At 33.4% G+C, this 20,441-nt stretch overlaps 1 protein-coding gene across 2 annotated transcripts in view; it reads right to left on the bottom strand.

Moving 5' to 3' along the window:
• Positions 1-20,441, bottom strand: part of LOC140445627 (15-hydroxyprostaglandin dehydrogenase [NAD(+)]-like) — a 46,174-nt gene that overhangs the window by 10,051 nt on the left and 15,682 nt on the right. Inside the window, exons 3-4 of one of the 2 annotated variants that reach the window (XM_072537830.1) lie at positions 16,354-16,460; positions 5,319-5,522 (exon numbers count right to left, since the gene is read on the bottom strand). In XM_072537830.1, coding sequence (XP_072393931.1) covers positions 5,319-5,522; positions 16,354-16,460 — 311 coding nt within the window. The remainder of the gene's footprint in view (positions 1-5,318; positions 5,523-16,353; positions 16,461-20,441) is intronic. The other variant, XM_072537831.1, reaches the window with a different exon arrangement.

Here is a 20,441-nt window from a genome sequence, read left to right as displayed (position 1 = left end):
GGCAGATCGCCGACTGAAGGTGCGCGAGATAGCTGAGACAGTAGGCATCTGAAAGGACTACGTATTTCATATCCTGTATACAATTTTGGGCATAAGAAAGCTGTCCGATGATTGCCGCGTTTGAGCACTCCGGACAACAAGAGCAATTGCGAGACACTTTAGATCAGTTTTTGTCTATATTTAAACCAAGGAGGTTTTACATCGTTTCGAAACAGTAAAAGAAACCATGATCCATTGATACATACTAGATATCAAGAACAGTCGAAACAGTGGATGACATCCAGCGAACGCGCTCCAAAAAAGGCGGAGTTTGTCCTATTATCCGGAAAGGTGATAGCCACCATTTTTTGAAATTGACAAAGGGCGATCTACATTGACTAAGTAGATAGATGGTTTATTTGTAAAAAATGAATACAAAAAGTATTTTTTACAAGTCAAAGATAAAATATTGTAAATGTCAATATAGTTAATATACACAAAAATATAAATATAAAACGTAAAACATAGATACAGTGTTTTAACTTATATTGTTGACAATTACAACAAATTAAAATTGGAAGTAAAATACTCCTCATATGTAAAAAAAGGCATTCACTATAAGGTAACTCTTAATTTTTGCCTAAACTGATGAAAATTAAGAGATTTTATTTCTAGCTGACACTAAGTTGTAGAATTTTATCGCTAAATACTTTGAACCATTTCTGGATCTCTCAAGTCGGCCTAATTCTGGTATAAGATTATTGTTAAACCTGGTGGGATAATTGTGAAAATCTACATGCGCACTGTATTTTTGTTTCATGTGCAACAGACACTGCATAATGTATACACAAGGTAAAGTTGAAATTTTAAAAGCTCTATAGGAGTTTCTACAGTCTGCAGAGCCCAGAGATAATACGAACACACTTTCTTTGTTGTGCAAACACTTTATCAATATGACAAGAGTGGCCCCAGGAGAGAATAGCATAAATGTCAGATAAGAATGGAAATTACTATAATAAGCTGTTAAAATAGTTTCACTGGAAGTTACTTGTACAAGGTTCCTGAAGAGGAAAAATTGTCGGGAAAGCTTTTTTGATAGATTAACTATATGTTGTTCCCAGGTTAATCTTGCATCCAAATATATCCCCAGAAACTTCGCTCCAGTTATACATTGTGATAGAGCAAGGTTTCCAATACCAGTGTTAGTTTTAAAGTTAAATTAACACTATGTGATTTAGAGTTGCTCAAAGAGAGACGGTTAGTTAAAAACCAATTGAATAAGTTTTTTTCAGATGTTTGGTAATCAAGGGTGTCGAATTCAGAAGGGTGATAGATTACATAGAAAGTAGTGTCATCTGCAAATAAAACAGTGTTAACTGTTTCATTTTGAGAGTACACTAGATCAATATAGATAAGAAATAATACTGGACCCAAAACCGAGCCTTGAGGGAAACCAAACAACAGAGATTGTTTTTGAGAATCACACTGGTTAAAGTGAACATATTGATCACGATTTGATAGATATTAATCAATTAGTTGAAAGGCATCACTATGAAAATTATAATAAGGAAGTTTTCTAAGCAGAATACTATGTGTGACACAATCGAAAGTCTTAGTAAGATCTAAAAACGATGCAAAAGTTGATACTTTTGCAAACCCTTTCAAAATATTGCTAGTGAAATGATCAATAGCTAAAGTTGTTGTTTTATTTTTTCGGAATCCGTACTGGTTTACGGCAAACAGTTTATTAGATTCAAAATGTAGATTAATTTGATTTTTTAAAATTCGTTTATAAACTTTTGATAAGATAGATAACAAAGAAATGGGTCAATAATTGTTGTACTCATCAATAGAGCCTTTATTCTTAAACAGAGGTACTACCTTTGCAGTTTTGAAAACTTGAGGATAAGTATTACAAGTATTGATTGATTTATTAAAGTTGTTAGAGGTTGAACAATTATATTTTTAATTGTTTTATTCATTTTAAGGTTAAATCCATCAGGATCTTTGCTGTTACTATTTTTTATTTCTAAAATAGCTAAGTCAACTTCAGTAAAGTTCACTGGCTGAAAACTAAAACACGGGATATTTTCGTGTGGTATACACTTTAAATAGTCATCAAGAATTAGCTGAGGAACCTCAAGTTTATTTATCACTCTCTCAGCAGTTGAGCAGAAGTAGCTATTAAAACTATCTGCCTTGAGTTTAGAATTATCAGTAAAAACATGTTTATCTTTGTTACCATTAATAAGTTTCCACATAGCTTGTTGAGAGTTGCCAGAGTTTTTTATAAACCTATCATTTGCCATTAATTTTTGCAAGCCTGATGGCTTTCCTGTACTCTTTTCTAAGTCTCTCACGTATTTTTCTCAAAGTGTCATTGAACCAGTTTACTTTTTTAACTGGATTATTTTTATTCTGCAATTTCGATTTTTCTTGAAAAGAGATATTTATGGAATTTAATAACACATCAATTAGCATTTTAGATTTTAAATTAATATCCAAATTATCTTTGCATACAAAATTAAAGTTGCAATTTAGCAAAATCTGGTTCAAATTGAAGACTCCTTCATCTGTGATAGGTCTATAACAAACTCTGGTTGCACAATTTGTGGATGAGTAAGCTATTTGAAAGAAAATACCTCTGTGGTCAGATGTGTAAGTGAAATCCACAGGTTTTGTGGCACCATCAATATTTGCGAAAACATTATCAAGACATCTATTATCTCGAGTATTAAATTTAACTTTTTTTGAAATATTGTAAGATATAAAAAAATTACAGAGTTTAAAAGCTCTGATGTTTGTTTCATTAAAATGAACATTAAAGTCACCCGTAATTATAAGCCATAATGGTATGGAATTTGTCTAAATCACTATCCGGAGTACGATAGACGGTGACGATCATCTGCACATTAGATTTATTTAATAAAATACTTGTAATCTCACAATGCTGTTCAGAAGAGAGATTTTCAAGATTCAAATGATTAAAACTTACGTTATTCCTAATATATATATATATATATATATATATACCTACACCTCCATGATACTTTACCGTCCTGCAAAATCCAGAAACCATACGATAGCCTTTAATATTGACAGTATGTAGCTCATCGGGTAAAAGCCAGTGCTCATTAAGACACAAACAATCAGCTGAAATAGCATTGAGCAGAACTTCAAAATCTAGAAAAGAGTTACGCAACGATTGAGCATTATAGTGAATGACCTTTAAATGATTTTTAAATTTAACAATACTTTTTAAAGAGGATCCAGTTACATTGGCATCCTCCTCTTCACAAAAAACTTCTAAGTTTTTTGGATACCACTGCACCCTTTGGCCAAACATCTTTGTTCCAAGCTCTCTTTAGGTTTTTTTAAATAATGGTGATCTTCATGGAACTATATGGCATTTTCTGGCATTCTGGCATTTTTGATTTGTGTACCATACATTGAACTTCAGGAAATGATACAGCTAACATTTTATGTAAGTTATCAGGGGTTGTTTGTGGTTTAAGACGTGTGACATGCAGGGACACAAATTTTGGAACGGACTCCACCGATTTTTCCTTTTCATTTCCACCAATTAAATATTGACGTCTACGTTTACGACGATTCTGAGTCAACTACTCATCTCTATTAATTTCACCATCAGTTTTTTCTAAATTTTGTGTATCTAAATTTTTTTATTGATTAACAGCATTGTGAATAGCGCGGCTAGCATCATTTTCGTTAAATATGTGATTTCTATTATTGTTTACAATTTGGTTGTTTTCAGCTGTTTTAAATTGAGTTTTAACCTCACCGGTATTATCACCAATGACAGTCACGCCAGGTGAAGGGGACTTTGAATGACTGGGTCTGGCATCCACATCTGACACTTTCCTATTATTTTCAGCTACTTTAACATTCAATGACCTTAAGCTTGGTTCGAGGTCACTTAAATTGCCAACAGAGGTTTCGCTCGACAGATGGGAAAGAGGAAACTGGTTGTTTACGTATTTTACTCCATTATTTTTGATTAATTTAATTTTTTCTTGATGTTCACGAATTAAAAAATTTTTGTGATTAAGTATAATTTTTAAATATTCTACCCTCATTTTTAAGACATCTTCTTCAATAATATTCACATCTTCAGTAATTACGAGTTCAGCACTAGTCTCACTGTCAACCTTTAAATTTTAATCACAACAAATCATACTTTCTTCGACAATTTTTACATTTTTCATTCTTTTAGCACAGCTGGGGTAAGCTAATAAGGTACAACTCACACATTTCAGCCCATTACTTACTTGGATGTATGACTACCTGAAGAAGGGCAAAAAGGTCAATTGGCCGAATTATTGGGTCGATTTGACGCCGAAATGCAGACAAAACGACGCCATCTGGTGAAGATAAAGTACTCTTCCACCATAAGAACACACCTGTTTATACGTCCGCCTTCGCCTTCCCAAAATTGGTCAAATTGGGCTACAAATTGTTGCCCAATGTATTCTCCAGATTTGGTCCCGTGCGACTTCTTTTTATTTCCAAAGTGGAAAAAGGCACTCGCCGGGCAGAAATTTAAGTCAGAAGAGGAGGTCATCGTCGGTACGAAAGCCTACTTTGCAGAGCTCGAAGAAACGTATTTTCTTTACGGTTTAAAGAAGTTGGAGCATCGCTGAGTCAAGTGTATCGAGCTGAAAGGAGACTATGTTGAGAAATAAATCTTCACTTTTCAAATCAGAACCTACTTTTTATGACATACAACTCTGATTTTACTTAATACTTCATAAGTCCACCATGTTTGCTTTGTTACGTAGTTTTTATTTTGAAAAATTAACATTTTTACTCGCACAAAACTCAAAAAGTATTTTAATAAATAATTAAAAATTTATTAATGTTTGTATTTTAAGAACAATTTCCAAAGTGGAAATTGAAAAGTCAAGAAAGTTATTTTACCCTTCAATTGTGGTTTATTCCCATTAAAGATGTAATTACTTTAAAATGCCACAAGGAAATAGTTTCAGAACAATATCAAAAAGTATTGACTTACTGAAAAAACTCTATAAAAGAAAAGTTGTTTAGAATTGGTCAATTTATCCATTTCCGGACTAACTTAACGTATGTTTTTTCACCCCCGAGAAGGCGTGGCTTTCACCCCAAAACTGGAGTACTAACCCACTTAAGTGAAGCCTTTGTACCAATTTTGATAGGAAGTTATACATATATTTTTTATAATATATATATATATATATATATATATATATATATATATATATATATATATATGTATATATATATATATATATATATATATATATATATATCGTATTTCATTACCTTACCTTATTTTATCGTACCTTATTTTTATCGTAAAATACTGGCTCCCCCCAAGATCTTGTTAAGCCTATTACAGCGTGTTTTGTACTGCAATAGATGGGTAAGTGCCCTGAAGATTGAATCCCCGCTATAGAAGATGTGTTCACAATAAGGCCTTCCGCTCCATTCTTATGAGCCGGAAGATACTTTTCAAAAGCGAGCAGCATTACATTGACGGTACCGTTCTATAAAATAATTAAATCTTAACAAAGAAACAAAAATATAGGTAGGTTAAACTTAAAAAAATGTTGCTATAAGAAAACCACTGACTTAATACAAATAAAGTATTCTTCTTCATTCTTTAAAAGATAGCAAAAGTATTGACGATAAAAATCAACTTTAACAATAAAACCAATTGAAAATTTGTGACATATTTAAAATCCCATTGACGCTTTTACCTGCAATAAAAAATTCTGGACGAGCTTCGTATAAAAAACAGGCTATTTAAATAAGTAAACTATGCATACCTAATTTAATTCGGCCACATAGTGGCCGAAGAAGAACGGGAACTATGAAACTGGTGGAAGTGGAAGGAAAGGTAGAAGGCTGAGACGTAGAGAAGATCTTTAGGCAGTCCAAATTAATACTCCTATGAGAAAATCCCATCTAACACAGGAACGCAAGTATCACCACTTCCTCACAAGGGCTCAAGGAATGAGAAGAGGATTGCATTGCCATGGCACATTAATTATTTTTGTGTAATGGTTTAAAGTGGTCTTATACATGCATTATGTTTTAACTAAATCATACGAAAACAAATATTTGGAACTGATGAAGAATGGCTGCAATGAGTTCTTCTGAATATGAACTTTTTTAGTAAAATATGGTAAAACATTTTAGTTTAGTAATAATTTGATCCAGTCCATGACGAAGAGTAGAAGTAAAATCATAGCCAAAGTCTTACCTGGGTCTTACCTAACCACATACCAAGGAATGTTTTCAATTGAAGTTCTAGCATTTTTTAAGCTTTGTTTAAATAATCTAATAAAGAAGGTAGTGAGATATATGGATTTTTACATAACAGCAAACCGAAATCACAGCTAAGTCTAATACATAAATGGCAAGTTTACTACAAATTTAGAAGTATGCGCTCTATTTAGGATTCTTTATTTATAAATAAATGTACCAGAGCTGACGCAAAGTGATCTTGGAATACAAAACGAACTGATTTGATGATATGTAGCTGCGTTTGGTATCACCAGGTTCCAATTCATACTACAGTCAAACCCGCTTATTGGAATACCCTTCGTGCCAAGAAAAAATATTCCTATAACCGGGATATTCCGATAACCGATCATTGGTGTCTAGTAGAAATAGGTGAACCGAACATACGTAAGTATATACATACTATGTATGTTCATTCATACGTATATGTATATGGCTTTAGGTCTTTTTATGTCAATAATACGGAAATAATATTCCTTAAATCGAGATATTCCTATAACCCGTATTCTAATAAGCGAGTTCTACTGTATTTTCATTTTGATTTGATGATTTATCAACTGGACGAAATAGGTTAGTTAGAAATCTATGTTTTATAGACCTGAGAAAGGCTGTCGATCGCATCCAAGTCAAAAACGTCTTACATCTACTGTGTAAAAGAAACATACAATCAATATTATACAAACCACCGAAAACATCTACTTCCATAATCGAATACAGACTTAACTTCTTCTTCTTCTTCTCGTAGCACTATAACCCGGGGTGGTTTTTGGCTGAGTGCACAACTTGCTTCAATCTTGAACGGTCGTCCATAATAATTGGGTCAGTGGGTAGCCCCATTGTTCTTTGATCTGACCATAAATTGTCTCTCCATCGCATTCGTGGACGTCCTAAGGGCCTTCTTCCTGTGGGGGCTTCCTCCCATAATAACTTGGCAAGGCGGTTATTAGGGAGTCTATGAACATGGCCAGCCCATCTTAGACATTGGGATTTAATCTCTTGGACTATCGCTCGCTCTATACATCTGCTTGACCACAGCATTTGTTCTCATTCGGTATTGGTTACTAATAATGTCGTACTAAGACTCAAAGATTCTTCTGATGATTTTCCTTTCAACTGTCTTTCCTCATCCTTCCTTTCAACAGTCATTCCAGGCGGAACTCCGCCAGAAATGACTGTTGGGCTTCGAATTCTATTTCACAGACCCACAACGTAACAACGGTCTGCCCCGAGGATTCTGGGGGGGGGGGGAAGGGGGCAAGTCGACAGTGAAAAAGAAGAAGAACAAACAATTCCATATAGCAACATCCAACATCCGCTTCATGGCAAAAGATGAAAAACTCTACGAACTAGAAGAGGGATCGGGGAACTTGAATTGGGACATAATGGGACTGTCAGAAGTTAAAAGAAGAGGTGAAGGATATGTGGACTTACATTCAGGCAACAGACTCTATTGTAAAGGAAGGGAAGACCACAAATACGGTGGAGTAGGTTTCTTAATAAACAAGAAGAGAAAATCTCAAATTCAAATAATTGACAGCATATCAGACAGGGTTACATAAATGGTCTTAAAACTAAGTCCAAAAACTAAAATAAAGATCGTGCAAGTTTATGCTCCAACTGAAAAAACAACCGATGAGGAAATAAATTCTTGTTACGAAGACCTTAAAAAAGCTATAGACAATAACAAATAATCCAAAATAATAATAATGGGAGACTTTAACGCCAAAATTGGAAGTAAGATTGAAGACTCTGAAAGCAAGATTGGAAATTTTGATTCGGCTCAAGAAACACAAGAGGAGAAAAACTCATGGAATTCCTGAAACAAGAAAACATGTATGTTATGAATACCTTCTACAAAAAGAAACCTAACAGAAAATGGACATGGGTCGAACCTAACGGAACTACCAAAAATGAAATAGACTATTTTCTCTCAAACAACAAAGGACTATTTGAAGACGTCACAACAATAAACAACGTAACAACGGGTAGTGACCATCGTATAGTTAAAGCAAAAATAAATATTAACATGAAAGAAGAGAGAAAAAGGATTTTTAAAAAAACAACGAGGATAGATGCCTTTAAACTAAGAACAAATGAAGAGCAATTCCGAGAGGTCTTAGCAGATAAGTTTGAATCTGATTCTTCAGATAATTAAGATCAAATTGAGGAGATTAATAAAAACATAAATAAAAACCTTCTCGCAGCAGGACTACATATCGCAAAGAAAACAAGGACTAAAGAAGAAAAAGTAAGCAATGAAACTAAACAGCTAATGATGGAAAGAAGACAACTACTAGCGCAAAACAAACGCCATGCTCAAGAATACAGAGAACAATTAGAAAAGAACTAAAACGCGACATACAAAAATGGAACGAGAACTTAATAGAGCGAGTCATTGAAAACAACAGGGGCTTAAAATGTCTAAGACCCGCACTGGGAGTTCAAAAAATTATCAAAATTAAAGACGCCAACAATAAGGAAAAGAAGGACAAATATAAAATAGCAAATATTGTAGAAGACTTCTACACATCCTTGCACAGCTCGCAAGGCCAGCCTAATGAAACAACGAAGGAGAACGTCAAAAGAAAAAAAAACGTGGGATCGGATGTATATCGGAAGTACTACCAAATATAAAGGGATTTGAAATAGAAAGAGCTTTAAAAGAGCTAAAAAATAATTAAGCTCCAGGACACGACGGTATAATTGCCGAGATCTTGAAAACAAGCAAGATATTACCAATCCTTGTACTAACAGAGCTATTTAATAGATGTCTCCATAATAGCAAGATCCCTAAAGACTGGAACGAGGGTCTAGTAATACTCTTACACAAAAAAGAGGACAAATGTGATCTACAAAATTATAGACCTATATCGTTGCTCAGTCAAGTATACAAACTATTTATGAGAATTAGCAGAAATAACAACCGGTTAACCTACAAAATGGACAATTACCAACCGGTTAAAGAGGCTAGCTTCCGCAAAGGATATAGTACATCAGACCATCTGCTGGCAATGAAAACATTGATAGAGAAGGCAAACAAATACCAACTACCCGTATTTCTTGCCTTCGTCGACTATGAAAAGGCGTTAGTATCGAGATAGAAGATAGTATCGAGATGTGGGCCATAGAACAAGCTATTATTAATTGTAGAATAGATTCGAGATATAGGCAACTAATACATATAATATATGAAAATGCAACTATGATAGTACAACTAGACGAAAATACAAATTCCATCCTCATTAAGAGAGAAGTGAGACAAGGAGACGTAATATCGCCAAAGCTTTTCAACCTAGCCCTAGAAGACGTCTTCAAAACTACAAGTTGGTCAACCTATAGCATTAATATTAATGGCAACAAGTTAAACCACCTCAGATTCGCTGACGACATAGTGATTATATCGAGCACATTCGAGGAACTGCAAATTATGTTGGGGGAACTAGCAGCCAGCTCCCAATACGTCGGCCTAAAAATGAATATAAAAAAAAACAAAAATAATGACAAACACAGATGATCCCAGACGTATAACTATAAATGGCAGTGAGATAGAACAAATTCAGGAATATATCTACCTAGGCCAAATCTTGAAACTTGACAAAGAGAACCAAAGTGCGGAAATTTCTAGAAGATCAAGACTAGCATGGGCAAGATTTGGAAAACTTAGTTGGATACTTAAGAACCGCAAAATACCCCAATACTTGAGGAGCAAAGTGTTCAACCAATGCCTCCTTCCTATCATGACATGGATGTCAAACCTGGACCCTAACCAAGGCAAACATGGATAAACTAGCCACAACAGAAAGAACAATGGAAAGAGCAATGTTAGGTATACGACTGTCAGGTAAAAAGAGGAACGATTGGGTAAGATCCAAAAAAAAGTCGAGGACATAACAACAAAATTGCCAAACTTAAATGGAGCTTCACGGACCACACTGCTAGACAAAAAGACCAACGTTGGAATACTACAATACAATATTAGAGACTTTACGAAAGTAAACGACCAAGAGGAAGACCACAGATGAGATGGGTTGATGACATTAAAATAATAGCCGGAACAAATTGGAAATATGTTGCTCAGAGAGCGATGGAAGGAGTTGGTAGAGGCCTATGTCCAAACATGGACGACAGAAGGCTAAGAAGAAGAGGAAGTCTCATGTCCTTAAAACTTTTCTCAGAATTATCCATACACGAATTTACAAGAAGTGCGAGTTCCAGATGAGTGACACTGAATTCGTATTTCGAAACGGATTGGGAACACGAGAGGCTCTTTTTGCTTTCAATGTGTTAACGCAACGATGGAGAGACATGAATGTAGATGTATATGCATCTTTTATTGCATCAGTAATTCTGAGAACAACTGGAGTTGACGAACAAAACTTGCGAATTATCTCAGAACTATACTGGCACCAAACGGCAACAATTGAAATAGAGTACACAATATTCCGAAGATATACAAATCCAACGAGGAGTGAGACAGGGTCGCGTCTTATCACCGCTACTGTTTAATTTGTATTCGGAGTCTATATTCAGAGAAGCATTAGACGAGGTCCAAGGCAGAATTAAGATTAACGGAATCAACATAGACAACATCGAATATGTTGATGATACCGTCTTAATAGCAAGAAACGCACAAGAACTACAAAATATAATAAATGCGGTAGCTCACCACAGCGAAATGTTCGGTTTACATCTAAACGTTTCCAAAACTAAAACTTTAGTATTTTCAAAGACACCAATAAACGTACATGTGTATACCAAGGGTTAAATAATAGAACAGGTAAATTCCATAAAATATTTGGGAGCAAATATCAATAGTCAGTGTAATCCAAAAAAAGAAATCCTATCAAGAATCGAACGAGCAAGAAAAGCATTCATGAGCATAAAAACATTTTTTATAAGATCAGACCTTAGCCCTTAACTGGAGAGACCCTATTTGAATACACACAGAGAGACATGCCGTCCGACAGACTACAATGTAGGAGAGGGGATATGAACTAAACTTAAAAACTTTTTTAATATATTTAATAGTACTCTAAAAGCTGTTTGTATTTACAATTGAACACAGTAAAGAAACACAAAATATTGTCAGAGTATAAAAAAATAACTACGACTTTCTAACAGCTAATCATTTACAGTTCGTGACAGTCACATTTTTTACTTTTCATTACAGTGAAAAAATAAATATACATCAAGTAAGTTTTTTATATGAAAGGCACTAACACATACTGGATTACGTAAAAATTAACTCGCAAAATTATTTTGATGTTGAAAAAAATGTCCAGCAACTGTAAATGTTACATACAATCGGTACAAATTGGTTTCGTACACTAAACACACAGGTTTTCTACATCGGCCACAAAGGTATTTTGTCATACAATTCTTTTTGCGAGGGTACAAATAACATATTTTTCGCTTCTCTAGTACTAATGGCTACTTATCATCTTCTTGGTTATTCTCAGGAAATAAAAGAATACTCGCTATACTAGCACTAATTAGCCGCGGTACGTGAAAATTATCCATTCTTCGCTTCTTATGATCTTCTACTAATTGTTTTGCTAATATTTTAGCAAAAGCAGATTTTTCTTGTATTTTAGAATTGTTCTTGTAATTTTGGTGCAGTATGTATGCATTTACGCTATCAGATGCTATTTATATGCTATCAGATTCCAAATAAACATCACTAGCGTCACTATCTAATTCGTCAAACCACTTCAAAGCTGTATCTTCAAAATCAGTATCGGTAAAACGGATTTTTTTTGATTGACCGTCCAAGATTGTAACAAATACGCGACGTTTTCAATGAAACAAAATGTAACCTGAAATGAGACGTGCGTCTAACAGACTAAGTAAAACTGATTTTCGGTTATAACTTTTCCAAATATGCGTATTTCTTTACCTAAGTCGGGTCACTAATAGTTAACGAATAATATAAAGAATATATGAAGAGATATGCCGATGGGCAGAGTTATTTGTACAGGGTGTTAAAAATTCTTTATGCTGTAGTCTGTCAGACGGCACGTCTCCAGTTAAGGGTTAGTCTGCAGCTTAGCTTAGAATCCGAATGATCAGATGTTACGTTTTTTCTGTCTTACTGTATGGCTGTGAAAGTTGGACAATGGACAATGAAATAGAAAAAAGAATAGATGCCTTTGAGATGTATACATACAGACGAATGTTGAGAATTCCATGGGTACAAAGAGTTACTAAGGTTGAGGTACTTCTTCGCGTATGTAAACAAAAAGTATTACTAAGAAAATCAAAGAGAGGAAAATGGCGAAAATGCAATACTTGGGTCATGTGCTGAGAGCCGAAAGATACGAATTACTTCAAGTTATACTGGAAGGAAAAGTACAGGGCAAAAGTACGGTAGGAAGACGCCAGAACTCGTGGCTGAAAGACCTAAGGAGATGGTTCGACCGCTTGGCCGCAGAAATCTTTCGCGCAGCAGTTTCCAAAACTACAATTACCATTTGGATCGCCAACCTTCGAAAAGAGACGGCGCTATGAGAAGAAGAATTGGTTGACAATTCACAGTGAGTCTTTAAATTTGCTGTTCCTTCTTAGAGATCATCATACATTTTGTTTTCATAATGTTCAGTGAAAGTCCATATCTCTAACTTACTTCTGTGATTCTATTCATTAACTCCTGGAGGGCTTCATAACTGTCAGCGAATACCACCGTGTCATCTGCGTATCTGATATTATTGATACATTCTCCGTTAACTCGACTTCCGACTTCAACATCTATACTGCTTCTTGAAAGATTTCCTCAGAGTATATGTTAAACAGCAAGGGTGATAGTATACATGTCTGTCGAACACCACGTTTGATTTTGATATCATCCGATTCCAGTAAAGATTGCTAATAATTCTTAGATCATAGTTGTTTATTGCAATATCTGTTAATATCTCCATCAGCTTGTCGTGTTTTACTGTATCGAACGCTTTATGGTAATCAATGAGGCATGCATAAATATCGGAATTCACGTCTATACATCATTAAAATAGCACTTATATGCTAAAGAGAGCCTATCTCGTACCCATTGCGTTCCGAAAACCAAACTGTATACGGCTGATTTTTTCTTTACATAGCCTATTATATCCTTTGATGCATGATTTTTAGAAATAACTTTAAAATGTGGCTCATTAAGCTGATGGTCCGGAAACATTGCAAGATACGGATTTTGTTTTCTTTGGTAGCGTAATACACGTTGACTTCACCCATGATATCGGTTTTACTCCTTTTAAATATATGTTATTGAATATTTTTGTTAGTCGTTGAGTATCGTCGGTGTTAAACAGCTTTATGAGTTCAGCATATGCATTGTCAGGTCCAGAAGCTTTGCCATCTTTTAGTTATGATATTGCTTTTTCCACTTCATCTGATGTGATTGGTAGGTGGTAATTACATATATAAGACGGAAGTTGTTCGGACCTATTATTATCAAAGAGTTCTTGTTTCTATTTGGCCCATATGTATATTTCTTGATTTTTATCTGTAATGATTGTTGATCCCTGTAGATCTTGCAGTTTGCTAGGTTGTAGCATTTTTATTTTCTTTCGTATGTATTGAAATCACCTTGGATGTATTAAAACACCGAAGAATATTTTCAATATAATTCTATTTCCTATCGTATGTGTTAAAACACCGAAAAAGTATTTTCAATCCTTTTGCATCGCTAAAGTTGATAATAAACACATTTTAAAGTTTGTTTATATATCACAGCTGCGTATTTCTTCAGTATTTCTTTGATCAACAGCCACTTTAGCATATTTTGCGTGTCAAATAAACAGAAATATTTCCGTTTATATGCTTTGTTTATGTCGAGTTGAGCGAATGATTTTTAAAGATTATCACTCTGCAATAGATCACCGAAGTGGTCAGTTCATTATTTCGAGTCCGGATTTTTTTAAAAGTCGTAATGGCTTTTCGTTTTTCGTTTTTTTTACGGAAATGTGTATTGTGTCAGTTAATTGTGCAGTTAGAGAAGTTGGGTTTGAGATTTTATAGAGAAAAGACGCGGCGTGTGGAGTTTGAAGGAACCGGCAAATTTGTTTGTAAAAAAAGTGAATTATACTCAAATGTAATGTGTCAATTTTTGTAAGAGTAATCACTATTTTGTTTCGTGCCGTCTCTCACTTAAGGGATTTGTAAAACGCCATTCCAAACAACTTTAAAAGTTACCTACATGGTTCCAGGCAAAGTCTAGAGTGTTCCAAAAGCTAAGTTTTGAAGATTGCCTCCCAGTGCCCAGCTACCACCCCCATTTTGTTTGTCCCAGGTCATTCTAGACTATATTCGCAGTGTGAGATACATTTGTTTGTGGTGCAGTGTATTTGAGTCCAGTTCCAACCCCAGAACTTTTAAAGAAAAAATCAACATTGTGAAAACCAGGTACATACCTAATCATAAATTAAGATTTTGTTTGGTTTTGTTTAAAAAAAGGTTAACGTCTATGCGTAGTTCCTTTTAAACAGATATTTTTCATTTGTAATAATTTATTTCCGCGACAAAATGTCGCCAATAATAATTTAAGTTCTTATAGTATCTCCAACTTCTTAAACCGATAGCAACATTGTAAGTTTGTTTTTTGTTATTTTGTATTACTATTTATATTTGTAACTGTTTGTGATGAGATAACAATAAATATGTAATTTTGTCTCCATAAAAAAAGAGTATTATTTCCTTTAAAAAGTTTCTAACCCTTTTTTTATATTTTTCAGGAAATAAAAGCCTTTCTTTGATCCAACAGGAAGATTCTTGTAATTAGCGTCCATTTCAAATAGCTTAAGAACCTTCTTGTGTTGTTTTGTCAAGGAGATCCATGTAAGCACCCCTTTTTGATTCATTTTTGTAGTTACCCCATTCCAGTCTCCTTGTTTCATTTACTTATCTACGGCCCAGCTCTCCAAAAAAACCCTGAGTAGCCATTCGCAAACGTTCCGGTTTATTTTGCTTATTCTATCTCCACCCCAGTGATTTCAGTATCTAATTTTAAACCCCCTATAATGATCCCAATTTGGTAGGGAAAATAATCGTTACAAGGTGTGATGGATTTTTAAAGACCAGCTGCTTGTTTTACTTTTTTATGCATATTAAATGTATCGTGTTTTTGTTACAACAACTCTATCTCTTTTCGTTTTTAGCCAATTTTCTGTATCCTTTCGGATTTCGGTTCTTGTTTGTCTCTGAATATTTGTGTACATTCTTTTGTTATTATTTGATTTTCTTCTTTCTTTCATGCGTTGCAGTATGTCATTCTTCCAACTTTTTCTCATCTCCTTATTTTCTATAAGATGTTCTTCTCTGATCTTGTTAAAGGTTTCACATATATTCTGGAGTGATTCTCTGTTTTCTTATCTTTTAGTCTTCTCATATCACATTTTTTGTTACTATTATTTTTTGTAATCTTTTTAAATCTAAACCTAAATTTACCAATAACAGCAATATGATCTGACAATACGTCAGCACCGGGGTAACTTTTAACTGAGAGGAATCCATTGCGAAATCTGACTACTGATAACTCATATACAAGCTATAAATTGGCAAGGTACCTTTTGAAAACGGTATTTTACTAGGCAATACGAAACAAAATTAAATCTCAGATTCCACAATCACCAAAACCAAGAGACCCTGTGGTACATTACAAAAGGTTGTGTAGACAAAATTTGCCAGTATAAAACAAAACTACTCGACCAGGAAATGTACTCGAAGATGGCTAATTGCGCTCTTTTACAGATTTTTAGACACGTCAGATGTCAACAAATGTGATATATTTGTAGCTAATAATATAAATAACAAATATGCTCAAACAAGATACGGTCTACAATGCTTTTTGTAAAGGTGTTACCGTTCGTCTTAATAGAAAATAATTTAAAAGAAAGGGTAAAGATAAACTTTTTACTAAAAGATATAAAATTATTGCTTTACAATTATAAAGAAAGCCCACAAACAGCAAGTGTCAGAGTTCAAGCACAAGGCAGATCTTGACCTTGCGCCGAATGTCAGAAAAACAAAAATAATAAAACAATAGTAATAAACACAAATTATAAATAGAACTTTCGTACGTACCACATTTATAGATATTTCTTTTTCCCAAATTGCATCATTTAATATTCCCGCATTATTAAATACTATATCCAGAGACTTGTAATGTTCCACAGTTTTCTTAAAGGCATCTGAAAGTGTAAATATTATCATATTTAAACAATGATATTATTAAATAACAGTGCAGTTTGATAAAAAATCAAGGATTTAATTTTTTATTTGCTAATCCAAGTGTTGCATTGTTTACTTGTGATAAATATATAAATGAGTCTTTTAGTTATACAATTATATTGTTGGTAATATAATTTATTATCTACAATTTTAGTACAATAACATTTTATTTTCGTATACTTTGTTTACTGTGAAATTGGTTTTTTTATGACCTCTCTCCATGACTTTTAAAGATAGAAAACTGCATAAATACAATGAGTGATTAAGGTATCAACATTATAGTTGAACTTTTTATTTAAAAATAGTTTATAATTAAGCTACAAACTATTTACATGCTTTGTTTTATTATTATATTCTCGAATTTTATAATATATAACAGTACATAGTCTGACAACAATATTTGAATGCTACATGGTATATTCATATTTTTTTTATTTGCAAAAACGCTTCAACCCAATAAAGATATTAGCGAAACGGTAACAGTTAATTAGACTCTGCTTGTTAAATTAAAGACCGTTTGGTAAATGGTATTTAATTTTGTGACGATTGAACTTTTCGCACTTTTACACTAAACCCTATTCATTCTACATATTCCCAATCGTCAATAAAACCACGTGTAAGCCAAACAGGGTCGTACTGATGTACGACCTATGTATTATATGATTTTTAAAAATATTTACTTTTGAAACTGTTAAAAAAGAATTTCTTGAAATTTAATAATTATATCACAATTTAACTAAACTCTAAAAAATAACACGACCAGTAAATACCTTAACAATAACTATAACATAAATATAACACAATATATTAACTTAAAAATCAACACGATACAATTTGAATTTAAAATGCTCGCAAGTGGGGATCTGTAACATGAGAATCTGTCTCGCTTAAGGTAATAAATTAAATTTAATAGGCTTTTGACGAATGAGACGGCGAATATCAACACGTGCTCATGTTTACTGATGGGAATTTGGTAAACGAATAAACCATAGAACCTGTTTTACCGTAAGGAGTGAATCGCACTCATCACAAATTGGGTGTTCTTCTTTCTTAAACAAACATTCATGAGAAAACTAAGTATGTCCAAGCCGTAAACGGGAAATAATTATCTGCTTTCGTCTGGATACCTCGGGTGGTTGCCATGGTCCAATCTTATTTTTTATCTCCTGAAGCTTTAATTTCCATTTATTATTCCAGTTCTCGAACAGGTTCTTTATGCAATAACTTCTTTTTAGGTCCATACTTACAGATTGGGGTAATATGGGAATACTGTTGTCGTTTATAGCTTCTTTGGCATTTTTGTCTTCTGCTTTTTTACCTGCTATTCCATCATGTGATGAGACCCAGAGAAACTTGATGCTTGTATCATTAGTATGCACTTTATTTAGTTCTTCTTTTATTAAGCTGATGGCTAAAGCTAATGGATGCTGCGTATATATTTCCCTAATTATTTGTAGTGATGACATAGAATCTGTCACGATTAATATTTTGTTAATCTAATTTGCATTTGCGTGTAATAAAGTGTTTGGTAAACTGCATAGAGTTATCCTATTAGTTTAGTTGCAGTATCTGGAAATCAATATTTGAAAATCTCTGTGTTATAGATTGTCTCAAAGTGACTAGTCTGTACAGGGTAAATGCAACATCGATGCCATACTTCTTTGCAAACTTGTATTAAAATAAACGTCACTTCTTACTACTTAGCCTAATCCTTTTTTTGTGTTGAGGGTAGCTTGAGTACTATTGCCTACTAACGACCCTGCCTGGCTTCCTTCTGTCAGTGGTTCTCAAACATAAATAATATTTGCTACAATATACTCGGGTTAAATTAAAATAAAATAGAAATTAAGAAATGCCTTTTATTTATGTCACACAAGCAGTTTGTTTTTAATTCTACAGTATGTGCTAGCGATACAACCCATTTGTGTATAGATTTAAATAAAATCAAATCAAATAAAACTAAAATATAAAGAAACATTTTATTTATGTATTGTTCCGTTCAAAAGTTAAGGGTGGAAGGACTTTTAAAAACCGCACTTTATATGTTGGCAGTAACAAAACCTAGAAATATAAGTTGAAACTAAAAGAAGTCATTGTATTTAATTTCGTGTGTAAGTAATCGTAATTGTAAACAATTATATTTAGTTCCTTTTTCTGTCAATCGCTGTCACATTTAGTTTCTGCTTCACTATTATCATTCTCATTAATCTTCACTGTCATCACTATCTACGTTATTTATATTTATAATAATTGGTTCGATATCATCCAACAAATTGTCAATTTCCCACATTTTTTTTCTGTTGCTATTACGTGGTTTACGTAGTTTTTCCATTTCTCTGGCGTAATGACCTGGTACGCTGCTATAATTAAATGTTGCATTTCAGCTTCTTTAAAATTTGCGTTGCGGCCAGCTATATACCGTTTCACTTCACTCCAACCACACTTCAAACCATTTCGATGAGATTGAGTTCACAGTGATAGATAGACTAATAAAAGATAAAAGTTGATGTTACTATTAGAAACAAATAATGTATAGTATTATGTAAAATTATTAGCAAACGATATTTGTAAATTACATAAAATTGTACGTGAGGACTTGTTGAGAACACCTGGTTTATTCCGTTTATTTTGAAAGATAGACAATAGAGAATGCCATAGCTCACTGCATAAAACTGGCAAGGTCTTGGCGAAATTCCCATACGGTTAGCATTGCATATCTTACCCTGTACAGACTAGTCACTTTGAGACAAAGTATAGTAATTATTGCCACTCCGACTCCATTTTTAGTTTTAGACACGTCTGTATAGTATACTGTGTAATTGGAATGGGAGTTAATTAGATCTCTGAAGAGTTGTATTATAAGATTAGGGCTGGTGCTATTTTTTGGAATTGAAGAGGTGGATTTTAAAAGATCTTAAATCAAAAAAGTAAATTTTTCAGGAATGAATTTGTTCTATGTTTAAGAATATAATTAAATGTTACTTTGGAATAGAATCAATCATGTAATTTGCAGGTTCAAATTCTTGTATCAAGACAATTGAAAGTAAGATTGAACACAAAATCATGGCTTTTAAGAAGTTAAATATTTGGTTTTTTTTTAAACTACCTTAAGTCAGTGACTTAAGCACTTTTGTAAAATTCATATAGGAGACGACTTTATTATTATTCATTTGTAAGTTTATTGATAATCAGAGCTTGTCTTTAAGATGTCAGCAAAGGTTTAATAACTATCTAAGTACATAATTAAAAATTAGTTTTTATTCGTCAAAATCAATTATTCACATTTTTGTCAAAATTTAAAAAGTAAAGTTGAAAAATCTTTTAAATAAAAGAGTCTAGTATATCATACACTACAGTATTGTTATTGTTGGAACCATTTTGCACACTGATAAATGCAGTATTATAAAAATCTTTTGAACTGTCAGATAATGAAGTAAATTTGAAAAGGTTTTCCAAACCTTTTTTCTTCTTTTCACTTACATGATTCACTAATGGCATATACTTCACTGTACTGTATAGTCCCAGCAACTTGCATCCTTTTTTTTTACAACCTTAAAAGTACTAGAATCACCACAGTAGGTATTTTTAGCTTCAACGTCTTTATTACTTTTATTTGAAAATGAAAAACTCATTGTTCAAAGAGGGAACTCTTTCAATAAAACTCGTTTTGCAGCATCCATAAAATAAAAAAGTTCCCAGTCTTTTCCTAAAACTTTAACTGTAGCTGAAGACGCTAACAGTTTGTAGTACTCCTCTATTTCAACTATTGGTTCTTATCGTGTAAATATTTTTTCAAAACGTCCAAATACTCTATCAGGAGGTATATAGCTATGTCCCCTGATCGGAAAGCAATGATGAATATCACTAAACGCTCTGGAAGTCTGCACATAACTAAGTAGGAAACCCAAAATAGTTTGATTTTTATTTTGTTGAAAACAGTT

The sequence above is a fragment of the Diabrotica undecimpunctata genome, chromosome 7 (genome assembly GCF_040954645.1).
Source record: "Diabrotica undecimpunctata isolate CICGRU chromosome 7, icDiaUnde3, whole genome shotgun sequence".
NCBI classification, from domain to species: Eukaryota; Metazoa; Arthropoda; class Insecta; order Coleoptera; family Chrysomelidae; genus Diabrotica; species Diabrotica undecimpunctata.
The sequence above is the reverse complement of the archived record's forward strand: the minus strand, read 5'-3'. Positions and strand labels throughout refer to the sequence as shown.